This window comes from Chionomys nivalis, chromosome 18 (genome assembly GCF_950005125.1).
Source record: "Chionomys nivalis chromosome 18, mChiNiv1.1, whole genome shotgun sequence".
NCBI lineage: Eukaryota > Metazoa > Chordata > Mammalia > Rodentia > Cricetidae > Chionomys > Chionomys nivalis.
In genome coordinates this window covers 9833376-9859323 of record NC_080103.1, presented here as the reverse complement: position 1 = coordinate 9859323, position 25948 = coordinate 9833376, and the positions used below count along the sequence as shown (strand labels likewise).

General features: G+C 40.6%; 1 protein-coding gene and 1 non-coding gene across 4 annotated transcripts; one reads left to right on the top strand and one right to left on the bottom strand.

Annotated features, from left to right (window-relative positions):
• Positions 1 to 25671, bottom strand: Golph3l (golgi phosphoprotein 3 like). Of its 3 annotated transcripts, none has more exons than XM_057794258.1 (5): positions 25488 to 25671; positions 23189 to 23403; positions 11127 to 11258; positions 9206 to 9320; positions 2 to 2184 (listed from the first exon to the last, which is right to left on the bottom strand). In XM_057794258.1, exons 2-5 carry the CDS (start codon positions 23369 to 23371, stop codon positions 1757 to 1759), a joined length of 858 nt encoding a protein of 285 aa, XP_057650241.1. In that variant the 5' UTR covers positions 23372 to 23403; positions 25488 to 25671; the 3' UTR covers positions 2 to 1756. The 3 variants fall into 3 exon arrangements, with proteins under 3 accessions (XP_057650242.1, XP_057650241.1, XP_057650240.1); XM_057794257.1 differs by having other exon boundaries at positions 23189 to 23377; XM_057794259.1 differs by lacking the exon at positions 23189 to 23403 and having other exon boundaries at positions 1 to 2184.
• LOC130890291 (U6 spliceosomal RNA) lies at positions 3260 to 3366 on the top strand. Its single transcript, XR_009058728.1, has one exon. It is a non-coding gene; the product is annotated as a U6 spliceosomal RNA (small nuclear RNA).
• Positions 25672 to 25948: the final 277 nt, after the last annotated feature.

Here is a 25948-nt window from a genome sequence, read left to right as displayed (position 1 = left end):
CTTTATTATACAGAAATGTGATGGCAATTATACACTACATGAGTGTTTGGCAGTGAACATTACACAGATTTCAAGTGAAGACACCCTCATTTTATGGACATATAAAAATAAACACAGAGAGCCGCAGGAAAGCACTCAACTTCTATTCCCCAATCAGGCTGAAGTTTTCCACAGGAAAACCTGGTTTCAATTCATGTTGAATTGTTCCAATTGGAAGACAAGCTAAGCTGCTAGATATCACATGGGCTGGCTTTGCACTTCTATAGAGAGCCAGACTAAGACTCTACTTGCTTCTCAAATTACAACTTGTATCTCATCTAAGAGACACATGAAATGAAAACAATAAAAATGAATTAGAAAACTTTCCTGGATCTAGGTAGGTTCAGGGAGGAGATGAAGTTAGAGCAATTTACTTCTGAATATGAGGATTTGGTATGAGTTCGAGTCACCTCTATTGGCTGTGTGGCAGCCTGTTTCTCACCAGCAGTCAACAGGGAGCTTGAAATCAACACAAGCCAGTGCTGGCCTCTTCAAAGCCCCTAAACCTAGGCTTTGTATCAGTTGCCATTGACACTCAACTACCCATCTAAATAGCATCTCTTCTAACAAAGTCTCTCTTCACCCTTACTACTGAAGCAAAAACATTTCAAGAGATTTGGCTACAATGATGGCTGTGTTGAAAGAAGACACAATTTGGAGGGTATTTGTAGATTAAATATAGACTGAATTATTGTCAAAGTCCTTAAATATAGGAAGTTTATCTATTAATACAGGAAATAAAAACAGTGATTATGAAGATATGGAGTTTGGCTACCTTGTGTTGTTATCTGGGAACTGAAACTTATAATTCCTTTAATTTAATCATAGTAGAGACACATGCTAAAAGAAGAAAAGACTTTAATTTTTGAGTGAGAGATAGTCTCATATAGCCCTGAACTTACTACACTAGCTAAGGCTGATCATCAGCTCCAGATCCTTCTGCCACCAGCTCCCAAGTGTGTCCCCCAACACCCGACTTCAAAGATGAGAATTTTTCTGTTGCCTCCCTTTCCTTTAAGTTCTAATACTGGCTGCATGAAAGAGGTGACTGAGGCACATTGCTTTTTAAATTCAGACTTTGTTTTAATGATTGTGGAAGTAGGAAAGATAGTGCTAAAATAGATCATGGAATACATTTCTGCTTCTAGAACTATGGGAGTCAGGTCATCAAATTTGGAGTGTTTTCATTAGATAAAGACGAGAAAAATCACAGGCAGGAGGTACAATCTCAGGGACCATTTGCTTCAAAAATTAGTCTTATTTCTTTTACTGCCCTTCATTTAAAGAGACAGTGATGTCAGTAAGTATCATTGTGTACCAGTGTCAGAAAGATAAAGGCTGAGAAAATGTGATAAGGGAGAAAAAATGGAGTGAAAAAATAAGGGTGAAAAGAATGAATGTACAGTTTACTCTTCATCTTCACATTTTGTTGCTGGAAAGCTCTATTCCCCATGCAGATACTCCTGTTGATCCAAAAGTACACTGGTTAAAAATAAAACCAGAAATAGGAGATATTTATTGGATGCATGTGAGCTCACCCCTTTCATTCGGATGTGGAATGCAGTATGAGGAGAAAACAATCTGCTTAGAATGCTCATGGCCCATGAAGAGGCCCTGAGGTTGTCCTCCCCAAGTCAAAATAGAGGAAATAATGATGACAATATCTTATTACACAAAGCTCAGTGATGGGGTCTCTGAAGTCAGCAGCCTGCTGGCTCTAGGATTTGTTGAAGGCTGCCAGCACAGCCCAGATCATCTCTGTGGCGTTATGCTTTGTCCCTTCCACTTCGGGGTCCAGTTCTACAAGGTCCTTGGTTCGATTCATTGCCACATCATACTTGTCATCTGTCAGACAGGAGAAGACATTCTCTAGCACATCAGAGGAATGGGCCAGAACCAGGAGTGCCAGTGTTCGCCTGTCCATGCGCTGAGGGTCGTTTACCCACCGTTCTAGCACACTGTCTTGAAGTTTTTTCACTAGTCGCTGTTTCTCTGTTGTATTGGTCACTGGGTGAGTGGTCATGTCGAACAGCAGGAAGTTCTGCTTCTCTGTGGTGAGAATGCCCTTCTCTACTAGGTTTTTGGCAATCCGCTCTCGCACATTTCTAAGCTGGTACTGTAATTTGAAGGGGTTCCACGTCTCACCTTTGAGAAACAGAGGAAAACAAATAGAAAGACCCAGTTTGTTATTTGAACTGTGTTTAAAATTTAAAAGCACAATTTCCATCCATGAGGGAACAATGTCAACTCTTTTTCAAGCCGTACTTTGTGCCTTATGTGTTGGTTTTGACTCCAACTATATTTTACATTAAACAACTCTCAAAAGTTGTCCTCACACGTGTGTGTGTGCGCGTGTGAGAACACCTATCAGGGATTTCCATGCTAGTACTCACAGCATGTGTGCTATGGCGTGTGTGTGGAGGTCAGAACTGGTTTTCTCCTTCCACCTTGTAGCTTCTAGGGATCAAATGCAGGTTGTGAAACTTGGCAGCAAGTACCTTTACTTGATAAAACCATTTTGACAGTCTTCCAGATTTTTTATTTTTGTCATAAATTTTTTTTGTTGTTATTATTTGTATTTATGTATATATGCAGGTGTCCATAGAGGTCAACAGAAGGTGTTGAATATCCTGGAACTGAGTTAGAGATGGTTGTGAGCCACTGGGTTCTGGGAACTGAACTCAGGTCCTCTGGAAGAGCAGGAAGCACTCTTAACCATTGAGCCATCTCTCCGACCCCTTATTTCAGTTCATATATAAGTCTCTGTGATGTTGTTAATCATTTCTGGATAAACACTTTGGATGTGTGTGAACATGGATGTTAGAGAATAGCCTCAAGGGTCATCCAGCCCTACCTTACCCTCTTTCTTTCAGGCAGGGTCTCTCATGTGCCTGGAGCTTGCCAAGAAGGCTGGTTGGTTTGGCTGGTCATCAAGCTAGCCTCCCCACTGGGATCATAAATGCAGATATCTGGCCTAGATTATTCATATTCTCTCTCTCTCTCTCTCTCTCTCTCTCTCTCTGTTCTGGGGATCAAGCTCAAGTCCTTATGTTTGCAACACAAATAGTTTACTGATTAGGCTCTCTCTCTAGCATTTATTCTTGTTTTTTTTTTTTTTTTTTTTTTTTTTTGCCATTCTCTTCAAGATATCAGTTTTTCCGGGATGACTTCTCTTCCATATCACATGTGTTCTAGCTGGGTTGGTAAAACTGAAAAGACTGTGTTTGCTTTGGCAGCTCATATACTAAAATTGGAATGATACAGAGAAGATTAGCATGGCCACTGAGCAGGGGTGACACGTAAATTTATGAAGCATTTCATATTTAAAAATAAAATATAATTGAGAGGACTAAGATCCCCTTCTATTTATCAGGTGGAAGGTCTATCCAGGAGTCGTGGACTGGCAATTGGAGCTCAAACTGCCCCATTCTAGCTTCTTTGAAGAGTAGAGGACGCCGGGCGGTGGTGGCGCACGCCTTTAATCCCAGCACTCGGGAGGCAGAGGCAGGCGGATCTCTGTGAGTTCGAGACCAGCCTGGTCTACAAGAGCTAGTTCCAGGACAGGCTCCAAAGCCACAGAGAAACCCTGTCTCGAAAAATCAAAAAAAAAAAAAAAACAAAAAAAAACAAAAAAACAAAACCACAGAGAAACCCTGTCTCGAAAAACCAAAAAAAAAAAAAGAGTAGAGGTCACTGACTAGAAAATGAAAGCCAAGAGGATGAGAGGCTGCTACTCCACTAACAACAGGGTATTACACACTAGAAGCGGACTAAAAGCCTGAAGGAAGGGTTCCATAGCTGTACCTGAGATGTCCACTTCATCAAGTGTAAAGAATCCTAAATCTAAATGTGTTGAAAACCGTGGACATTTTGGTGCAGAACAATTGCCAGGATGCTGAGAGAAAATATCAAAGTTCAAAGCCTTCTTTTCACTTCTACAGGCTCTTCACACATGTAGTGTATTAATCAACATGTAGGCAAACACTCAATGGTTACTCTTCATTGCTGACTTGATGCAGAATCCCAGGAGAGGGCTGGCCAGAAGGTGCAGTAGGTAAAAAGTGTTTGCTGTGAGAGTCTGGTGACCTGTGGCTGACCCCTGAAACCTATGGTGGAAGGAAAGAATTAACTACTGAAAGCTGTCCTCTCACCTGCCCATGAGTAAGTAGCATGTTAGCATGTGCACACACGCGCACACACACACACACTAATAATAAGGGGTGACCATTGAGATGGCTCAGTGGGTCAAGGTGTTTGCTGTCAAGCTGGACAATCTGAGTATGGACTCTGACCTGAATAGTGGGAGAAAACTGACTCCTATAAGTTGTCTTCTGACCTCCAGATGTGTAAGTGGTACATTCTTGTGCATACCCCACATACCAACTATATAAATAAAACTTTAGTAACAATAAAAAGAAATTGCCTAGAAGGCATACCTCTGGCATGTCTGTAAGGGCATATCCAAGAGGTTTAGCTGAAAATGAGACACCCATCCCTAGACACTGGATGTGTACCTGGTCTGAATAAAAGGAGACAAAGGAAAGTCTTTTGCACACCAGCATTCATCTCTCTGCTTCCTGCCTCCCACTCCCAATGCTATGCCTCCCCTGCTAGGATGGACAGTAGTATCCTGATGTGGGATGTAACCTTCTGTATACATGTTGCTTTTATTGGTTGATGAATACAGCTGTTTCAGCAAATGGCTTAGCAGAGTAAAGCCAGGTGAAATTCAGAGATATATAGAGAGTAGGCGGAGTCAAGGAGCAGCTAGACAGTCATTGAGGAAACAAGACATGTAAAAAATTAAAAAATGAGGTAATGCCATGGCTACATGGCAATACATAGACTAATAGAAATGGGTTAATTTAAGATATAAGGGATAGCTAGAAATATGCCTGAGCCATAGGCCAAACAGTGTTGTAATTAATATAGTTTTTGTGTGATTATTCGGGTCTGGACAGCAGGAAAACAAAAGTACAGTTTCTGTTTACAGTATCCTGTCAAAACTTTCACCAAAATAAAGTCGTCGTCTTCCTCCTCCTCCTCCTCCTCCTCCTCCTCCTCCTCCTCCTCCTCCTCCTCCTCCTCTTCTTCTTCTTCTTCTTCTTCTTCTCCTTCTTCTCCTTCTTCTTTTTTTTTTTTGAGACAGGGTTTCTCTGAAGCTTTGGAGCCTGTCCTGGAACTAGCTCTTGTAGACCAGGCTGGCCTCGAACTCACAGAGATCCGCCTGCCTCTGCCTCCTGAGTGCTGGGATTAAAGGCGTGCACAACTGATGTAGGTGGGTCTTCTTTCTATGTGTTGCTTTCATTGGTTAATTAATAAAGAAACTGCTCGGCCTGATAGGTCAGAACATAGGTGGGTGGAATAGACAAGACAGAATGCTGGGAAGAAGGGAAGTGAGTCAGACACCATGCTTCTCCTACCCAAGATGGAGGGTGGTTAGAATCTTCTCGGTAAGCCACCACTTTGTGGTGGTACACAGATTATTAGAAATGGGTTAATCAAGATGTGAGAGTTAGCCAATAGGAGTCTAGAACTAATGGGCCAGGCAGTGTTTAAATGAATACAATTTGTGTGTTGTTATTTAGGGTGTAAAGCTAGCTGGGCGGTAACCGGGCGGGACAAAAAGCAGGCCTGCTCGCCTCATCACTACACGCCACCACCACTTGGCTAAATGCATACTACTCTTGCAGAGGATCCCAGCACCGTGTCAAGTGGCTCATGACTGCCTATAACAACAGCTATACTCTCCTTTGGCCTTTGTAGGCATTGGCACTCACATGACTATTTCCACACACATACAGACACAAACTCATAATTAAAATAAAAATTAGAAAAACAATCTCAACAATGATATTGAAAGCTATATAAACCATACAGAAATTCTGGAGTTTGGGAGAAAAATAAGCAAAATAAAAAATTTATTTAAAAGTTCAACAAAACTGAGCTAGCAAAAGAATCAGCAGTCGTTGAAACAATAGAGATTATGTAGTTTGAGGTGGGCATTGTGAAGAACACCTGTAACTCCAGCTCCTGGGTAAAAGAATCAGGAGTTTATGGTTATCTCCTGACACAGAGTAAGTCTGAGGCTACCCCAGACTATGTGAAATCTTGTTCAACAATACAAAATGAGGTTACATTGTCTGGAGAGAGCTTCAGAGAAATGTGAGGTGCACTTAGGACGTACACGTGTAAAAGTATAGAGAGAAAGATGATGGAAAAAAGGGGAGAGAAAAAAAAAAGCAGAATACTAAATCCCACATTTCATAAAAAAAACACTTGCCTATACATTTTGAGCTCAATGAACCCCACACAGGATACATGTAGAGAGAACAATATCTAAGGCCAGGCACTAAGAAGCAGTCTAGGAAGACAGCTTGAGAAAAATGACTTGTCACATCAAAGCTGTAGTGAGGTCAACAGCTGACTTAGTCAGAAGAACAGAAAAGTAAAATGATTATTTCAAAGCACTGACTGACAAAACTGTCAGCCAAAAGCCTTCTTTTCTTTTCTCTTCTTTTTTTTTTTTTGGTTTTTTGAGACAGGGTTTCTCTGTGGTTTTGGAGCCTGTCCTGGAACTAGCTCTTGTAGACCAGGCTGGTCTCGAACTCACAGAGATCCGCCTGTCTCTGCCTCCCGAGTGCTGGGATTAAAGGCGTGCGCCACCACCGCCTGGCCTTCTCTTCTCTTCTTTTCACAACGTCTCTCTATGTAGACCTAGCTGTTCTGAAACACACCTGTCTCCACCTCCTGAGTACTAGGATTGAAAGTGTGCCACCACATCAGGAATTACTTAATTTTTTTATTTTTATTTTTTGAGACACAGTTTCAGAAGGTTGTACAAATGGGGCACTTGCCAACTAAGCCTGACTACCTCAGTTCAATCCCCTGACCCAGCTGGTAAAAGGAGAAGCACCTCCTCAGAGTTGTCCCCTAACCCCCACATGTGCATTACAGTAGTGGGGCTGGGGGACGGGCATTTACATGCATAAAAAACACAGCAAGAAAATTTCTTTTTTCCATGACAGGGTTTCTCTGTATAACAGCCCTAGCTTTCCTGGAACTCACTATGTAGACCAGGCTGGTCTTCATAGAGATCTGCCTACCTCTGCCTTCTGAGTGCTGAGATTAAAGGCATGCATACCAAACTGAAAAAAGATTTAAATTGTTCACAAATGTTTATAGTAGCCTAGGTCCCAGCAGCAAACTCAAATATCCATCAGCTAAATGGCCAAACAAATGTACACAAATTCTTGAAATATTAGCTGTAAAAGCAGACAATTCTGGGAAAGTCAAGATAGAAAGATTTTATCTATGTCAATGTCCTAGTTGTCATCTCAATAACTATTATTTTATTTTGAGATAAGGTTTTACTATCAACACCAGGCTTATCTTGAACCTCTCTGCCTTAGCCTCCCACATGGTAGAATTATGAACCTTTGCTACCACAGCTGGCTTAATTTTTTTTTACCTAAAAAAATTTATAGTATGCACGTGTGTGTGTGTTTGTATGTGCGCTCTTGTGGGCATGTGCACTTCCAAAGGGACCAGAGAGGGCATCAGATTCTTTGGAGCTAAAGTTACAGGGGTTCAGTATCTGAACCTGCATCCTCTTTGACAGCAGTAGTCTTTCTAACCATTGAACCATCTCTGCAGACTCCCAAGTTGTACTTTAGTTTCTTATGTACATGTTTTTTGGGGGAGGGTACTGGGAATTGAACTCATTTTTTGGTGTTTTTGAAATGGTGTTTTCAAATGTAGCCTAGATTGGCCTTGAACTATCAGTAATTCTGCCTCAGCCTCACAAGTGTGTAGTGGCATTTCATTTGTATTTTAATAAATAAAGCCTGCCTGAAGATCAGAGGGTAAAACAGCCACACTAGTAAGCTTTAGAGACACATACCTATAATCTCAGGAGCCACAGTAGTTTGCCATAGAAACCGGGTGGTAAAAGTCTTTAATCCCAGCACTAGAGAGGATTATAAATGGGAGGAGACAGCTCTCACACACAGTCTCATTCTGAGATTCCTGAAGGCAGGATTGTCATTTTGGACTGAGGCAGAGGTAAGAGCCAGTGGTTGGCTGCTTTGCTTTTCTGATCTTCAGGTTGAACCACAATTTGTGTCTCTGGGTTTAAATTAATTGTGCTATACAAATGCTAGGGTTATAGGTATATACCACCATTCTTGGCTAATAGAGATTTTTTAAAAAGTTTAATAAACTTTAAAAAATGCTTATTTTAAAAAAGGGTTGGTAAAATAGTTTGGCAGGTAAAAACACCTAACAATTTGAGTTAATACTGGGAGACCAAATAAAGATGGAAGGAGAGAACTAATTCTAAAGAGCTGTCCTTTGATCTCTACATGTGCACTCTCACAAGTCAGTCCACATACACACAATGCATAAAAATATATAAATACAACATTTCTTGGAAAGGTCTGGGGATAAAGCTCAGTTGGTCAAGTGCTGCCTGGCATCCTTGAAGTCCTGGATTTGATTCTTAGCACCTCATGAACTAGGGTGATGGTTTATGCCTATAATCCCTGCGCTTGGGAGGTGAAGGCAATATGATTAGAACTTCAAGGCATCCTTGGCTACATAGCAAGTTCGAGGCCAACCTGGGACGTATGAGATGCTGTCTCAAAAAAAGTTCCTTGTCTGGATAAGGTGGTGCATACCTCACACCTTCTGTCCCAGCATTTGGGAGGCATATCTTTTTGAGTTTGGGGCTCAAAATTCCCAGCCACCTAGTGAAGCACACGGTTAAGCTGTATCTACCTATATTTTCAGTAGCAGAGACACTAAAGCAGGAGGATTCAGAGTCCTAGGCCACCTCAGTTTATATAGTGAGAGCCCACAAAATAAAACTGTGAAGAGTTCTCATAGGCTGAATGTGACAGCACATGCTTGTCCCATACTTGGTACTTGATGGATAGAGGATCAAGAGTTCTAGGTCATCCTTGGCTGCACAGCAAGTTCAAGGCAAGCCTGGGCTATATAAGGTTCTGTAGGACTGCGGATGATAAGCATGTGCTTGGAAAGCTGTAGGTGCTAGTTAACCACTTACCATACCTAGCATGCTGCACTTCTCTACTTTCCCTCTAACCTTACGAGTAGGCTAAGATGACCAAGGGTGGGATTTGGGCATTATTTTTAGCCATCTCACCAGTGAGTAGTTCTATCCATGTCTGGACAGTTTCTGTTGGCTCAGTTGCTTTGATGTGTTTGAGAGTTTCATCCAGCAAAACATCACCTGTTGGGTTGTCTGACTTTAGCAGGACCTTAAAGAAACAGAGAACACTGTTTACTCAGATGAAAAAGCCTTCAGTGTACAATATACACATTGCTGGTTAAAAGGTGGGAGGAAGCAGAATATACTGCCCATGTCATGGAAGAGTTTAATATGTAGTATGACTTCATAGTAGAAAGATAAAATTACATTTGAAGTGGGACCTAGTAGTAAATGCTATAAATAAAATGGACAAAACATTCCATAGTATCTTTCTGAGTTTGGAAAACCTCCTTGTGAAACCACTAATAAAGGCAGGAAGTTCAGAAAAGTAAGTTAATTTTTTTTTTTGGTTTTTCGAGACAGGGTTTCTCTGTGGCTTTGGAGCCTGTCCTGGAACTAGCTCTTGTAGACCAGGCTGGTCTCGAACTCAGAGATCCGCCTGCCTCTGCCTCCCAAGTGCTGGGATTAAAGGCGTGCGCCACCACCGCCCGGCAATTTGGGTGAATGTTATCAAGCCTGGCTTTTGATTTCTTTGGGATAGCCAAGTTGAAATGTCTAGCCAATAATTAGTATGTTCCTGGAAGCTAAAGCTAAAGAAATGTGTACAAATTTGGAAGTGAATTTCCTGGAGGTAATAGACACAGCTAAAGAAGTAAATGGCATTTCCAAAAAGCTAGAAAAATCAGGCTGGAGAGATGGCTCAGAGGTTAAGAGCACTGGCTGCTCTTCCAGAGGACCTGAGTTCAATTCCCAGCAACCACCTGGTGGCTCGAAACCTTCTGTAATGAGATCTGATACATTACAGACAGAACACTGTATATATAATAAACCTTCTGTAATGAGATCTGATACATATAGACAGAACACTGTATATATAATAAACACATAAATCTTTACCAAAAAACAAAAAGAAAGAAAAAATTACCTGACAGGACACAAACTGATACTTGGTTATTAGGAATGGAGAAGTAAAGGCCAAATGCCGTCATGATTTCCTCAATCTACATAATATTTTATTTCATACATAGAGAGAGAAAGATAATCAACAGTATCCTAAATGTGACTTTTCCATGTTAGAAAAAGACAAAACTGGGCTGGAGAGATGGCTCAGTGGTTAAGAGCACAGCCTGCTCTTCCAGAGGTCCTGAGTTCAATTCCTGGCAACCACATGATTGCTCACATCTGTAATGAGATCTGGTGTTCCCTTCTGGTCTGCAGGCATACATGCAGCCAGAACACTGTATACATAATAGATAAATAAATCTTTAAAAAAAAAAGACAAAACCAGGTTTCTTTGATTCACTAAGCATATCTAATTTTTTTCCCCTATAAGATAACTAAATCGGTGCTGGAGAAATGGCTCAGCGGTTGACAGCACTGGATGCTCTTCCAGAGGACCCAGGTTAAATTCCCAGCACCCACATGACAGCTCACAAAAGTCCAAAACTCCAGTTCCAGGGTATCTGACACCTTCACACTATTGTACAGAAAAATAAGATTGAATAAATTACATAACTAAATCAACTAGACAATGAGACAGCTGAGCCAGTGTTTATCTTATCTAAGTATTCAAATTTTCTTTTATGTATATGAATGTTTTGCCTATATGTATGTACTCTGTGCACCACAGATGTACGAGTGTATACACTGCCTGTGGAGGCCAGAACAGGCTAAGATCCCTAGAATTGGAGTTAGAGATAGTTATTAGCTGCCATGTGGGTGTTGGGAACCAAACCTGGTTCCTCTGCAAGAACAAAAATGCTAAAATAAACCATCTCTTCAGCCCTCAAATATTCTTATTCTTTCAAAATGTACTGTTGGTATTTGACTCTCCACAATTCAGAGGATATTGTACCTTTCTGTCTAGGAGTCGCTTCTTACGCATGGTGGGAGGTTCCAGATAGATTCGACCCCGCATGGCCAGCTCTATCAAGATGCCTCCTCGAAGCCCAGAGGATATACAATCATTCCAGAAAGATGTGTAGCCCTAGGAGGGAGAAAAGAAAACAAAGAATATTCTGAAAGTAATACTGACTTTCAGCCAGTACCTTAAGAATAAGGTGGGATTTTTTTTTTTTCTTCGAGACAGGGTTTCTCTGTAGCTTTGGTGCCTGTCCTGGAACTAGCTCTTGTAGACCAGGCTGGCCTCGAACTCCCAGAGATCCACCTGCCTCTGCCTCCCAAGTGCTGGGATTAAAGGCGTGCGCCACCACCACCCGGCGAGGTGTGATATTTTTGATTCCTTTCACATCATACTGCATGAACTCAAAGCAAGGTACAGAATAAGATGAGGGCATGTTGTGTTGCTGTTTGAGCAGTGCTTGGGACTGAACACAGGGCCTTACAAATACTAAGAAGTGCTCTACGACTGGGCTCCAACCCTAAACCACCAGAATATTTCATTAGTCACTGAAATCTAATTTTTATTATATTTATCTTTGTTTATTCTACATTAGAACCATGGTGAGTCTACAGAGGTCAAAGGACAATTTGGGAGTTAGTTCTCACCTTCCACTATGTAGGCTCTGGGGATTAGACTTGGCAGCAAGCGCCTTTCTCTGTTGAACTAGTTCATCAATTGCCTTAATCTAAACACCCAACATACTATTTTTTTTTGTCTGACTTTTGAGTTATTTAGTGAGTTTCTATGACTTGATATTTCTACAACAATTGGTATGTTAAACTTTGATTTCAATTGAGAAGAGCTCTGGTTTGAAATAAATATTTTTCTTACATTTATTTATCTATTTATAGGGTGAGGTATGTACATGCAGAGGTCTAAGGACAACTTTCAGGAGCTGGTTCTCTCCTTTCACCATGTGGGTCCTGAGGATCACATGGATTGGTACTAAATTGCTTTTCCACACTGAACCATCTTCATGGCAGGAGTTTTGGCTGAAAAGGTTTGCAAGATGCCCTGAACTGCAGAGCAGTACACAGGAAAGGTAGAAATGAAAGCACAAGCTACATCTATTGTTGATGGAGGAGTTACTTTCATTTAATAAATAAACTGCCTTGGCCCATTTATAGGCCAGCCCTTAGGTGGGTGGAGTAAACAGACAGAATGCTGGGAGAAAGAAGCCGAGTCAGGGAGTCGCCATGATTGTCCCACTCCAGACAGACGCAGGTTAAGATCTCCCTGGTAAGCCACCTCGTGGGGCTACACAGAATATCAGAAATGGGTTAGATCAATATGTAAGAGCTAGCCAATAGGAGGCTAGAACTAATGGGCGAAGCAGTGTTTAAAAGAATACAGTTTCCGTGTAATTATTTCGGGGCATAAGCCATGCGGGCGGCCGGGTGCCGGGGGCGCCGCTCCTATTACAACATATTGTTTTGTTGTTGCTCTTCCTAGAGATCTAAGTGTGACGAGTCTTTCTCTGCCCACCAGCCAGCTTCCAAATAATGACACGGAGACTTTGTTTAATGATGAACGCTTGGCCTGTAGTTTAGGCTTGTTCCTAACTAGTATAACAAATTAATCCATTTATATATATATATTAAAGATTTATTTATTTATTATGCACATACCATTCTGCCTCTATGTATGTCTGCATGCCTGAAGAGGGCACTAGATCTCATTACAGACGGCTGTGAGCCACCATGTGGTTGCTAGGAATTGAACTCAGGACCTCTGGAAGAGCAGCCAGTGTGCTCAGTCTCTAAGCCATCTTCTCCAGCCCTAACTCATTTATATTCATCTACGTTCTATTACACGGTGTTACCTCTCTTTCATCTTGCACCTCCTGTTTCCTCTCCATGTATCTTGGCATCCTGTGTACCTAGATTCTCCTCCTTTTCCTTTCTTTCCCTGGAAATCCTGTCTATACCTCCTGCCTAGCTATTGGCTGTTCATCTTTTTACTACATCAATCACAGCAAATACATTTCACATAGTATACAAATATCCCACAACATCTAGTTTTGCATTACTTGCAAACTTTCCCTGTCCCTTTGTGTGTGTGCATGTACACTGTGACTGAACTCAGGGCTGTGTACATTTTAAGCTACATCTCCATCTGAACAAACTATTCTGATGCAGACACTGGACAAACCATCAATTAGTTAAAGGCCCTGGGTATGTTACTTGACCTTTCTGAAATTCAATGTCTTTATAGGTAAAATGGGGACACTAATACCTATTTTTATAAATTGTTGTGAGGACTCAATAAAATGAACTATTTGAGGAAGGGGTTGAGCACAGGGCATGAACTACAAAAATACATGTTAGTTATCTTTTCTGGGAGATACAGGGAATACACGAAGATGTAAGACAGCTACTACATAAAGGAGCCAAGAATCTAGCTGAAAACTTAAATAAAAGCTGAACTGAAAGAATAGAAGAGACAGGCTTATTAAACACCGATAAAAGTTTAGTTTGTATGACAGTTCTCTAAGTCACACAGGCGTCAGAGCACAGAAAGGCTGAGGCTACAGGCCCTGAGCTGGGGATTAAAGGGTAGGTTTAATTTCTTCAAGAAAACCATCCAACTCCTATTCTTCACTATAAATAACAGAGATCTCAGATACATTTATGGAGATCAAGTTCAAGGGCTTTGTTTTTGTTGCTGCTGCTGCTGTTTATTGAGATGAGTTTTATGTAACAGAGGTTGGCTTTGAACTCCTAATTTTGTTTCTATTTCCTGGTGCTGAGATTATTTAACTCAAAGTTTTAAAGAAAAATTCTGAGATCCAAGCTGGGTAGGGTCAGGCTTTGAACTTCCAAATAAAAGGCAAATAATCCCGAAGGCTTTGATCGAGGAGTTATGGTTAGCATTGAAGGACCTAATCATTATAAACTGCTCAGTGGCTGGCGAGAGGCTCAGCAGGTTGGAGCGAGTGCTTGTTGCCAAGCCAGATGATTTGAATTCCAGCTCCACAACCCATGCGGTGGAAGGAGAATCAACTCCCAAAGGTTGTCTTTTGACTGCTGTACCTCTTACACCAAAATAAATATACAAAGAACTATATTTGTATGTGTGAGAATATACACATGCACATACTATAATGCCTATGAAGAGAACAACTCTCAGAATCACCTCTCCTCCATGTGGGAACCCCGGGATCAAATTCAAAGCAGCAGGCTTGGTAGCAAGTGCTTTTACCTGTTAAACTATCTTGCTAATCCTCATTTTAAAACTTTCAAAGCTGGGCATGGTGGCACATGACTGTAACCCCAGAATTTGAGAATTGAAAGCAGGAAGGTCAGTCATTCAAGGTCATCTCTCAGCTATATAGCAAGTCTGAGGCTAGCATCAGCTACCTGGCAAACTGTCCTAGGTCTAGATATCTTTGAATGGCTCTACTCAGTTTTCAGGATTGAGTCTAAATCAACCCAAAAGGCTGCTGGCTAGTCTCCTCTCTAGCCTCTACTTCTTTATTTGGTTTTTATTTATTTAAAGATTTATTTATGTATGTCAGGTAGTGTGATGCACACCTTTAATTCCAGCACTCAGGAGTCAGAGGCAGGCAGATCTCTGTGAATTTGAGGCCAATCTGATCTACAGAGCTAGTTCCAGGACAGCCAGGACTATTCTATAAAGAAACCCTGTCTCGAAAAACCAAACAAAATCATCAACCAAAAATGGGGTTGTGGAGATGGCTCAGCAGTTAAGAACACTGGCTGCGGGGGCTGGAGAGATGGCTCAGTGGTTAAGAGCATTGCCCGCTCTTCCAAAGGTCCTGAGTTCAATTCCCAGCAACCACATGGTGGCTCACAACCATCTTTAAAGAGGTCTGGTGCCCTCTTCTGGCCTGCAGACATGCACACAGACAGAATATTGTATACACAATAAATAAATAAATATTAAAAAAAAAAAAGAACACTGGCTGCTCTCCCAGAGTTCAATTTCCAGCACCCACATGGCAGCTCACAGCTGTCTGAAACTCCAGTTCTAGAGGATCTGACACCCTCACGACAGATATATACGCAGGCAAAACACCAATGTACATAAAATAAAAATCATAAATGAACAAACCCCTCAAAATAAGCAAAGATTTATTTATGTGTCTTAGTGTTTTGCTTGTTTATATGTGTGTATACTATGTGCATACCTAGTGCCTACACAAGTCAGAAGAGGGCATCAGACCTTCTGGAACTGGAGCTATGGATGCTTGGGAGGTGGGTACTGAGAACCAAACCTGAGTCCTCTGCAAGAGCCACAAGTCCTCTTAATGGCTGAACTATGTCTCTAGCACCTACTTAGTTATATTTGAGACAGGGTCTAATGCAACTTAGGCTGGCCTCAAACTATGTAGCCTAAAAGTTTCTTCCTATGCCGGGCATGACGGTACACACCTTTAATCTTACCTACAAGAGAAATTCTGTCTCAAAAAAAAAAAAAAAGTTTCTTCTGCGTCAATGTCCAGAGGCAGGAGCCACCATACTAACTTTATGCAGTTTTTATAGTCCTGAGGATCCTGTCAAGGCTTCATTCTTACCAACAGCTGCTCTCTCTTCTGTATCATTATATTTTAGCCATCATCAATTATTTTAAGTGTTTTTCTTTATATTCATTTATTTATGTATGTGAGTGGTTTTCTTATATGTATGTCTGGGTACTATGTGCATGCCTGCTGCCCACAGAGGCCATAAGAGGGTGCTGGATCTCCTGGTTGTGAGCCACCACGTGGGTGCTGGGAATTGAACCCAGATCCTCTGGAAGAGCAGTCAGTGCTCTTAATTGCTGAGCCATCTCTCTAACCCAACATTTTGCTATATATTTTTAACAATTTTATTTATATTTATCAATTGACTTTTCCCCCCTTGAAAGGGTCATGCTAGGGGCTGGAGAGATGGCTCAGAGGTTAAGAGCACTGGTTGCTCTTCCAGAGGTCCTGAGTTCAATTCCCAGCAACCACATGGTGGCTCACAACCATCTGTACTGAGATCTGGCTCCCTCCTCTGGCGTGCGGGCATACGTCAAGGCAGAATGTTGTATACATAATAAATAAATAAATCTTTAAAAAAAAAAAAAGAAAGAAAGGGTCATGCTATACAGATCAGGATATCACATCTTCTGTGTAACATTCTTCTAATGTCGTTTCTCTCTACATTCCATCATCTGGGTTACGTCCCTTACCTGAGTGTGCCTACACACACACTCCTTTTCTAACCTCCATTATATCATGATTAGCCTGTTTGTTCTTACTGTACCTTAAGAGAATGTCTTTGCTGGACATGGTGATGTATGCCTTTAATCCTAGCACTTAAGTGAATCTCTATGAGTACAAAGCCAGGCCTGATGCGAGAGAGACAGAAAGAGATACAGGGAGAGAGAGAGACAGACAGACAGACAGAGACAGAGAGAGACAGACAGACAGACAGAAGGAATGACATCCTTTATGATATTATCTGCTCAATAAATTATTTTTCCCATAAAGGTAGGGATGAAACCTAAGGCACAAACTTTCAATCATAAAATTATGAATTCAAGAAGTGTTTGTTAGGGCTGAGCATGGTGGCACACATACTTGGAAAATGGAAAGATCAGGAATTGAAGGCCAGCCTGGGCTACATGAGATGATGTGTCAAAAAAATCTAAAGTAGTAAAAAAGCAAGTAAGCAAATACGTTAGCTTGCAAAAACCTTAGCTAAAGTCATAAACATTCATAAGATATCTCTGCCTGAGATATTTGACCCAAGACAGGGGTTACTTTCCTCTCCTGCCCAAGCCATGCCCACCCCAGGGACACACTTGATTCCTCTGTAAGGAGGGTATAGAGTACTTTTCAGCTTAATATTTGATTTTTATACAATTTAGCTACTCACTTAGATTGTTAAACAATAATTTACTTCAGAACAGACGGTTGATTCAGGCACAGCATATATAACCCTAACAGGTGTGCAAACATCGTGACTAGAATTAACTGGAGGGAAGTTTTCCGTGTCCATTTCTTCCTTGCCACACGTAGCTTCTGTTCCAAGGACAATTCAGATTGCCAATAGAATTACAGAAGAGAAACACCGTAAATAAGGACACAGTGCAACCAGGATGTAGATTTTTTTGTCTGTTTTGAGACAGTCCAGGTTAACCCTGAATTCACTATAGTTGAGGTTTCTACTCTAGAATGCTGGATTATAGGTATGCACCACTATTTACTGGTGATTGGACTCGGGGCTTTGTGAACACTCAGCAAGGACTCTTACCAACTGAGTTATACTCTAGGCTCGTAAGAACTCTTTAAATATAACTCTTTCCCATCATAGCATCTCAAAACATGTAAAACTCTCCAAATGAGTCATTAAACTCATTAATATGCATTAGAAAAAGGTGTAAAAACATATTTAGTTTAAAAATTAAAAGCACCTGCCAGGCGGTGGTGGCGCACGCCTTTAATCCCAGCACTCAGGAGGCAGAGGCAGGCGGATCTCTGGGAGTTCGAGGCCAGCCTGGTCTACAAGAGCTAGTTCCAGGACAGGAATCAAAAGCTATGGAGAAACTCTGTCTCGAAAAACAAAACAACAACAACAAAAAAAAATTCATGGAACTGTAACATCAATTTAGAAAAGATAATGAGTGAGGAAAAGAAAAAGGGTCAGGCATATGTCCCATCAATAAGGACCACAGATGACAATACAGTTCATCCTATCATTTACTAGGGTAAAATCTTAGAAGAGAGTACATTTGTGTCATAAGCAGATGTAGAGGAGCCTGGGTGAAAGGAAAATATCGTTCCTTACATTTCCAAGGCTCTTTTCTCTTCATATATATAGATTGGTGAAATCTCAAACTACCCATATCAAAGAATCTGTGTTAAAAGGCCAATGTTTTGGTATGCCCGAGCAAAAAGAACCACCAAACACAAAGGTCACCACTGAATCACTAAAATAGCTACAAATATGAGGAAGAAAAAAGAAAATATTTTGGGGCTTCTGAGAAAGAAAGGGAATTGCACACTGCCTCAGTACCAGTTGGGGACCATCCTAGGACACCTGACAGGAGAACTACTGTTTGGGGTGAAGGGTTGAGACGGGCTCACTTGCAGCCCAGGCTACCCTTGTATTTATCATTCAGAACAGGCTGCAATGGACAACTATCCCACTACCTCTAACTACTGAGTGCTGAAATTACAGGCATATAACACAATACCTGGTCAGAATGAGATCTTTGGGTAGTAATTTTGTTTTGTACTGAAAATTAGGTAATTTTTAAAAAGAAAAAGCCCACATTAAAACATATGATTTAAAAAGTAAAAGCCTAAACTAAGTATGGTGGCCCAGAACTTTAATCCCGGAATTTGGAAGACAGAGACAGAGAGATCTCTAAGTTAGAGACCAGCCTGCTCTATATTGTGAGTTCCAGGCCAACCAGACAGCTAGAGAGCTACACAGAAAAACCCTGTCTTGATCACCCCCTGCAAAAAGAAAATAAAAAAGAAATCTCCTTCAGGTGACTATTATAAATAGTTTAGTGAGTAATTTTTTTATAATTTAACATATGTTTGTATACCAAAAAAGAAAAACGGAGTGCTCGGCATGGATTTTAGTTGGCAGGCTGTTGTCTAGCATGCAAGAAGCTTGGGTTTGAGTCCCAGCACTGCATAAAAAAACAAAAACAAACTGGATTCAGGTTCTTGCTTGTAATTCTAGTGCTGGCGAAGTAGGAGCAGGAGGACTGGAAAGTCAAGGTCATCTACCCTGTGATTTTGAGACCAGACTGGTATAAACGAAAACCGAAAACCTGTCTTTAAAAAAAAAAGATGAAAAGAAAGGTAATATTCTTTTGTCAGTGTGTTTCTAAACAAACTCCTAAGAGAAACATTTTAGTTAAAGACTATACATATGTATGATAATTTTGCTACTGTAAAAAGCCTGACCAATAGGAGTCCATTCATACAAAGAGTCAACACTTAACGCGGAATTTTCAATTAGTCAAGTATTCAAAGTGCCCTTCCTTAGTCAAACATCCTGGAAGACACACCTTGAAACAACCATGAATGTTACCTATCTTAAAGAATTGGCAGTTGAGGGTGGCAAATGTTAATGAGGAAGAAAAGGAAAAAAAAGCCAAAAACTAAAGCATCATTGAAAACCAGGCACCCAGCTAAGGATGGAGGTGCTGCTCATCTACAACCCCAGCACTAAAGACTGGGGGCAGAATGATCAAGGTCACCATGGCTACAGAGATCAAGATCAGCCTCTGCTATAAGTTGTCTCAGAAACAACCCCACACAACAGAGGCTGCCCTGAGCTGTATGGTGATTTCCAAGACAGTGAGACCATTTAAAAAACCCAAATCCAACTGGGGCTGGAGAGATAGATGGCTCAGTAGTTGAAAGAACCTGAGGTCGATTCCCAGCACCCACATGGTGATTCAAACACTTGTAACTCCAGTCTCCAGGGATCCAACACTCTCTTCTGGCCTCCACAGGCACTGCACATACTTGGTACAAAAACATAATATGCAAGCAAAACACCCATATACATAAATTAAAAGTTAAAAAAATATTTTTAACCCTCACTCCAAATTTTATAAAATGCTTATAATAAAGTTGAATGTGCTGGGAAGGTAACATAATTCAATCCTCTCTACTTTAAAGCAGGATTCTTTTCTTTTCTTTTTTTAAATTCTGATAGAGGGTTTGGCTATGTAACTCCTGTTTGGCCCGAACTCACTATGTAAAACAGGCTGGCCTTTAACATGCAGACAGCTGGTACTACAGGCCTTGATGCCGAACTCTGCTATGAGTTCCCCAATGAGGATGCTCAGAACAAAACTCAAGTCACCTGGAAAAGCAGTATGTGCTCTAAACTGCTGAGCCATCCCTCCATCCCTGATTATTGGGTTTTTTATTTTTTTTTTTAGTTTTTCGAGACAGGGTTTCTCTGTGGTTTTAGAGCCTGTCCTGGAACTAGCTCTTGTATGATTTTGATTGTCAATTTGACATAATCTAGAATCACCTGTGAAGACCCACCTTGAGTGGCACTATTAGGAAGGAAATTCTGAAGTCTTTTTTTTTTTTTTTTTTGAGACAGGGTTTCTCTGTAGCTTTGGAGCTTGTGCTGAAACTTGCTTTGTAGACCAGGCTGGCCTTGAACTCACAGAGATCTGCCCGTCTCTGCTTTCCGAGTACCGGGATTAAAGGTGTGTGTCACTGCGGCCTAGTGAGAACTGGTTTTTACAGAGAAACTGGGTTTGACTCCCAGCACCCATATGGCAGCTAATCATCTGTAATTCCAGTTCCAGGGGATCCGGTGCCGCCTTCTGGCCTCTGCAGGTACTGCAGACATACGGTGATAGACATATATGCAGACAAATACTCATACACAAAAAATAAATCTTTAAATACTTATGTGTTTGTGTGATATTTGTGTTCAAGCTCCTTAGAACAAATTATGTAAACTCCACCAATAAATTGCCACATAATCAATTTGCTTTGACTCTCATAAAGAGAGAATTCTTTGCAGGATCAAGGAAGAAAAGGTACAAAGCATTAAAAAACACTGAAGCTAATCAAGCTATGATGGAGATAAAAGGCTCACAGTAAATTTATAGGCTTAGTGGGTATAGTCAAAGGCCCAATATTAAGTGGTAGGTGGCTTTATCTTAATTTGGTATCATGTATTTTAAAACAGTATGTATTTTAGAACTGGGAGGAGCCAGGCGGTGGTGGCACACATCTTTAATCCCAGCAATCTGGGGTAGAGGCAGGTGGATCTCTGTGAGTTCAAGGCCAGCCTGGTCTATAAGAGCTAGTTCCAGGACAAGCTCCAAAGCTACAGAGAAACTCTCCATCTCGAAAAACAAAAAAAAAGCAAACAAAACAAACAAAAAAACAAAAAAAACAGGACTGGGAGGAGGACCCAGGAGAGGCTCTAAGGAAGCAGCTTAAGCTTTATTCTCCTACTGTCAAAATAGGACTTTGCTCTCTGGCTCATTTCCTTGGATTTTAAAGCTGGATATAATAATGAACAAGACAAAGTTCTTCTTCTTTAATGGCCCATGTAAAGTGCACACACCAAGGCAAATGAGCCCTTCTAATATACCTGCACTATTCATAATGAGTAAGACTCAGGGTTCATTCTACACAACCAGGAAACCAAAAGGAAAAAGCAGGTAGTGACCTAAAAATTAGACTTTTAATTTTTAAAAAATTTTCATTACAAAAAAATTTTTGAGACAGGTCTCATGTAACATGTGCCGACCTCAGACTCCCTCTGGAGACGAGGACAATCCTAAATTTCTGATCCTCCTTACTCCACTTCTTGTGTGCTCTGGGATTGCAGTACTTAGGGTCAAACCAAGGGCTTCCCGCATACTAAGCAAGCACTTTATCAACTGACCTGCATTCCTACCCAAGTTTTGGTTAACTGAGATAGGGTCTTGCTATGTAGCCCTGCCTTAGCTTCCCATGTGCTGAAATTATAGGTGTGAGCAACCACACTTGACTCTGAAGTGAAATTGTCACCAGAAGGGGTAGTGAGATGGTTCAGTAGGTAAAGGTGCTTACCACGAAGTCTGACAACTTAGATTTCATCCCTGGGACCCACATAGTGGAGGAGATAACCACACACACTCTGAATAAATGTAAACAAAGATATCATCAGAGGATAAGAGAACCAACTTTCATAAATTGTTCTCTGACCTCCACATGTACACTGAGGAATGCACACATACTCATGTGTACACACAAACAATATACATACAACTCACACAAACTAATTGAAAAATTAAAAAAAAATTATCACCAAGTTAAAATTAATAGGTTCACTTCTCTTATGGGTATTTTTTTTTTCTGAGACAGAATTTCTCTGTAGCCTTGGATGTCTTGGAACTGGATCTTCAGACCAGGCTGGCCTCGAACTCACAGAGGCCCTCAGTCTCTTAAGTGCTGGGGTAAAGGTGTGCACACTACAGGTGGATCCCCTTTCATATTTGAGACGAGGTTTCAAACTATCAAGTACCTCAAGTTATCCTTGAACTCAGTGTGGGTGAGATAACCTTGAACTCCTGATCCTCTTGCCTCCACCTCCCCAGTGCTGAAATTATAGAGGTATACCATCAATCCTGGGCTGAAAAATATTATTTCTACTTTAAGAAACTCAGTCATCATTTATAAAACAGATAGTCACAAATATTCCTTGTTTTTAATTTGCTTGTTTAATTTTGAGATAGTGTCTTGTACATAGCCCTGATTAGCCTATAACTAATTAGGTAGATCAGGCTGGCCTTGAATTATGGAATGCTCTTGCCCTTATCTCCTTAGTACTGGGCTTACAAGTGTGTGCTACCACAACCTGCTGTTGTTTTTGTCTTTTAAGATTCGTAGACAGGCGGTAGGGGTGCACGCCTTTAACTCCCAGCACTCAGGAGGCAGAGGCCGAGGCAGGCAGATCTCTGAGTTCGAAGCCAGCCTAATCTATAGAGCAAGTTCCAGGACAGCCAAGTATACACAGAAAAACCCTATTTAGAAACAACAACAAAAGACTTCTTTTCCAGGCTTAAGAAAGAATGGGTCTCTTTCTCACTTTAATAAGAAATCATTACTCTATCATAAAACCGAGCTGAAAAACTACAAGTACTAACACTATCTTATCCATCTCTGTTCTTCATAATTTTGCAATTAAATTATACTTCAAATAATTATATTTCTGGATTTTACTTTGTAGATATTCTTTTTAAAATTTTTTTTTATTATTTATTATGTATACGGTGTTCTGTCTACATGCATGCCTGCACACCTGAAGAGGGCATCAGATCTCATTCCAGATGGTTCTGAGGCACCATGTGGTTGCTGGGAATTGAACTCAGGACCTCTGTCAGAGTAGCCAGTGCTCTTAACCGCTGAGCCATCTCTTCAGCCCCCTTTGTAGATATTCTTTCCCATGTTCCTCCAATTCCAATGTGGGTGGAGTTTACTTCCTAAAACATTCTAAGATTTGTGTCTTTGAGCTAAACTTGGCTAATGTCATTACCTCTTTATCTTTTAGTCCCAAGAGCAATACTTCTTCCATAAGAGTGAGGCGGATATCCTTAGAGTCTCCAGGGTCTTCATTATCTGGACTCCTTTCTTGATTAGTGTCTTCCTCACTTTCTACTTTCTTTTCAGAGCTCTTACTGACTTCAGTTCGACGGGTCCGGTGAGTTAATGTGGTCATTCTCACCTTGTTTATGGAGAGATGTGAAAAATCTGTGTGTGTTTTAGTAAATAAATATAAGTCCACAGAAGACACACACACACATACATACACACACACAGAGACACTATACATCTGGGAAAATATAGAAGTGCAAACACAGAATGAGGTAGTAAATAGAAACACTGAATAACATGCTCTCTTTTTCAAAGCATAACAGCTTAAATTCCAAAAAGTAATGAAAGTGATCACCAGTAATTTAAAAGCCCATCAGAAATGGCCATCTTTTCAGGGAGATTAGTTCACTTATAACCCAAGACGGAATTTTTACCACTATTACTCCTCTTTCCTAAAATGGGTCCCCAAGTTAACACAATGGAATAACAAAACCTCATGAGCATGTGGCCCTGAATACATATCATTTATAATTTCTATAAACAGTTAATGGCACACTGTGAAACATATACAAGAATATAGATAACAAAACCCCACATTTTAATTTTTAAAATTATTTTGTGCATAATATTTGTGGGTAGGGTGCCATTTTCACACGTGGAAGTCAGAGGACAACTTTTTGGAGCCCTCGCTCCTACCTTTACACAGGTTCTGCAGATTAACTCAGGTCTCTTGGCTTGTGCAGCAATTGCCTTTACCCACTTAGTCATCTCTCTATGCCTATGTTTTAATATTTTCTTTTAAAGATTTATTTTAAGTTTTTTGCCTGCATGTATGTCTGTGTACTGCATGCATGCTTGGTGCCTGAGGAAGTGGTGCTGGGACTCAAACTCGGGTCCTTTCTAAGAACATGTGCTCTTAACCACTAAGTCCAATCTCTAGCCATGTTTGCTTTCTTCTATCATAACAACTCATTTCATGAATTCATTTTGGAAATCACTAGAGTATAACACTTAAGTGAATATCAAGTATAGTAATTTAACATCCTTTTTCTATCTGGTATCTGGCTATCTTGTGAATACACAAATAGCTACAACAACCAAAAAAAAAAAACAAAAAACAAAAAACAAAAAACTCAGCAAGACTGTTAAAAGATTATCGAATTCTCAAAAAAAAAAAAAAAAGGGACTGGAATGTGACTCAGTGTTATCGCATGTGTTAGAATGTACAAGGTCCTAAGTGCCATTCCCAGCAATAGGAAAAAAAAATCAGAGCATACACCTTTTTAAATTCAGTATTACATTCCAAATCACCTGCAATAAAGCTTAAAGTTAGCATATTTTATACAAATAGAAACGTTAATATTTATCATTAAAAATAAGTACTTAATATCAGCAATTATACATTCTTGAGATCAAAAGAATATTTAATAGGTGCTATGGCTGTGCCTAGTTCTACTCTATAACATTTTTCTCAGGGTGTCTTGTTTTTTTTCTGCCTCTGATCCTTGCTATTCTGGGGTTCTCTCCCTTTTCCTTTCCTCCCTAAATGTTGCCCAGCCTTTGAAAGCCTACAAGGACTCACTGAGAGGCCTTAAGGTGAATATCTCTCCATTATGCATACGGCCCAAGCTTAGAACTGATTTCTCTCTCAGCTCTACTCCAACAGAAATTTATTTATACTTACTCCCTTTAAATATTTATTATAGTCTCTCTTTCGTTATGGCTTATGTTAATTTAAACTTCTTGAGGGCTGGGATATTGTCATCTTGACAATATCTCTATTATATTCTCCATAGCAACTAGTACAATATCTTTAACGTTGTAACTGTTCAATAAATATATACTCATTAAAATGGATACTCAGGACTGTGATAATTAAAAATAGAGATATGCACCAAGTATCTTACAAATAATTCGTAAAAGGGTCCATTTCAAATATAATTTTCGGTGGAAAGAAAAGAAGGAACAGAACACGGAATAATGTCTTTGGGTACTAATTTTATTTGGCATTGAATCGGGGTTATTTACAAAACCAACCCAAGAAACTTTTCATCCTCATGGGAATGGTGACAATTTTCTTTGAGGAATTTATCATCTCCCCGTGAACACTTATTAGTTAAAATTACCCTATCTGAAGACATGGCGAGCAACAATACATAACTAAAAACCACCCTTTCTCTCTAAAGTAAAATACTGAGCAGCTTGTTGGACGTTAAGAAGTGTTATTTTCTGTTCCTTACCTGGCGTTGCTCCGGGGCTGCAGTGGGACGTAGGCTGCAGTTCGCACTCTATTTTTGGAGGGCACCTGTTTCCCTCCTTACCCCAGTCCGGTACTAGTAGGTGAAAAACTTCTCAGCCACGCAGAGAGCACAAACTTCCTGATCCTTCGATGCAGAGAGGGAATAACACATCAGCTTCCTCAGGATCACTAGGCAACCTACCTTGGTGCTTCTTCATTGGACCAATCAGAACCCCCCAAGGTTGAGTCTAGCCAATCGGAGCCTACGAGGGGAGGACCTCCCGGCTATTGTGTTGCGATCCAGACAAACATCACCAAAAGGAGGCAGGTTTGGGTTCAACCTGACAGCTGGTCAATCCAATGAAGGAACCTCGGTGGAGGCCAGGAAAAGGCTGCGCCTAACCCCAATGAAATTACCCAATCAAAGTCTCCCGTGAGACAACAAATGCTGCCAATCACGAA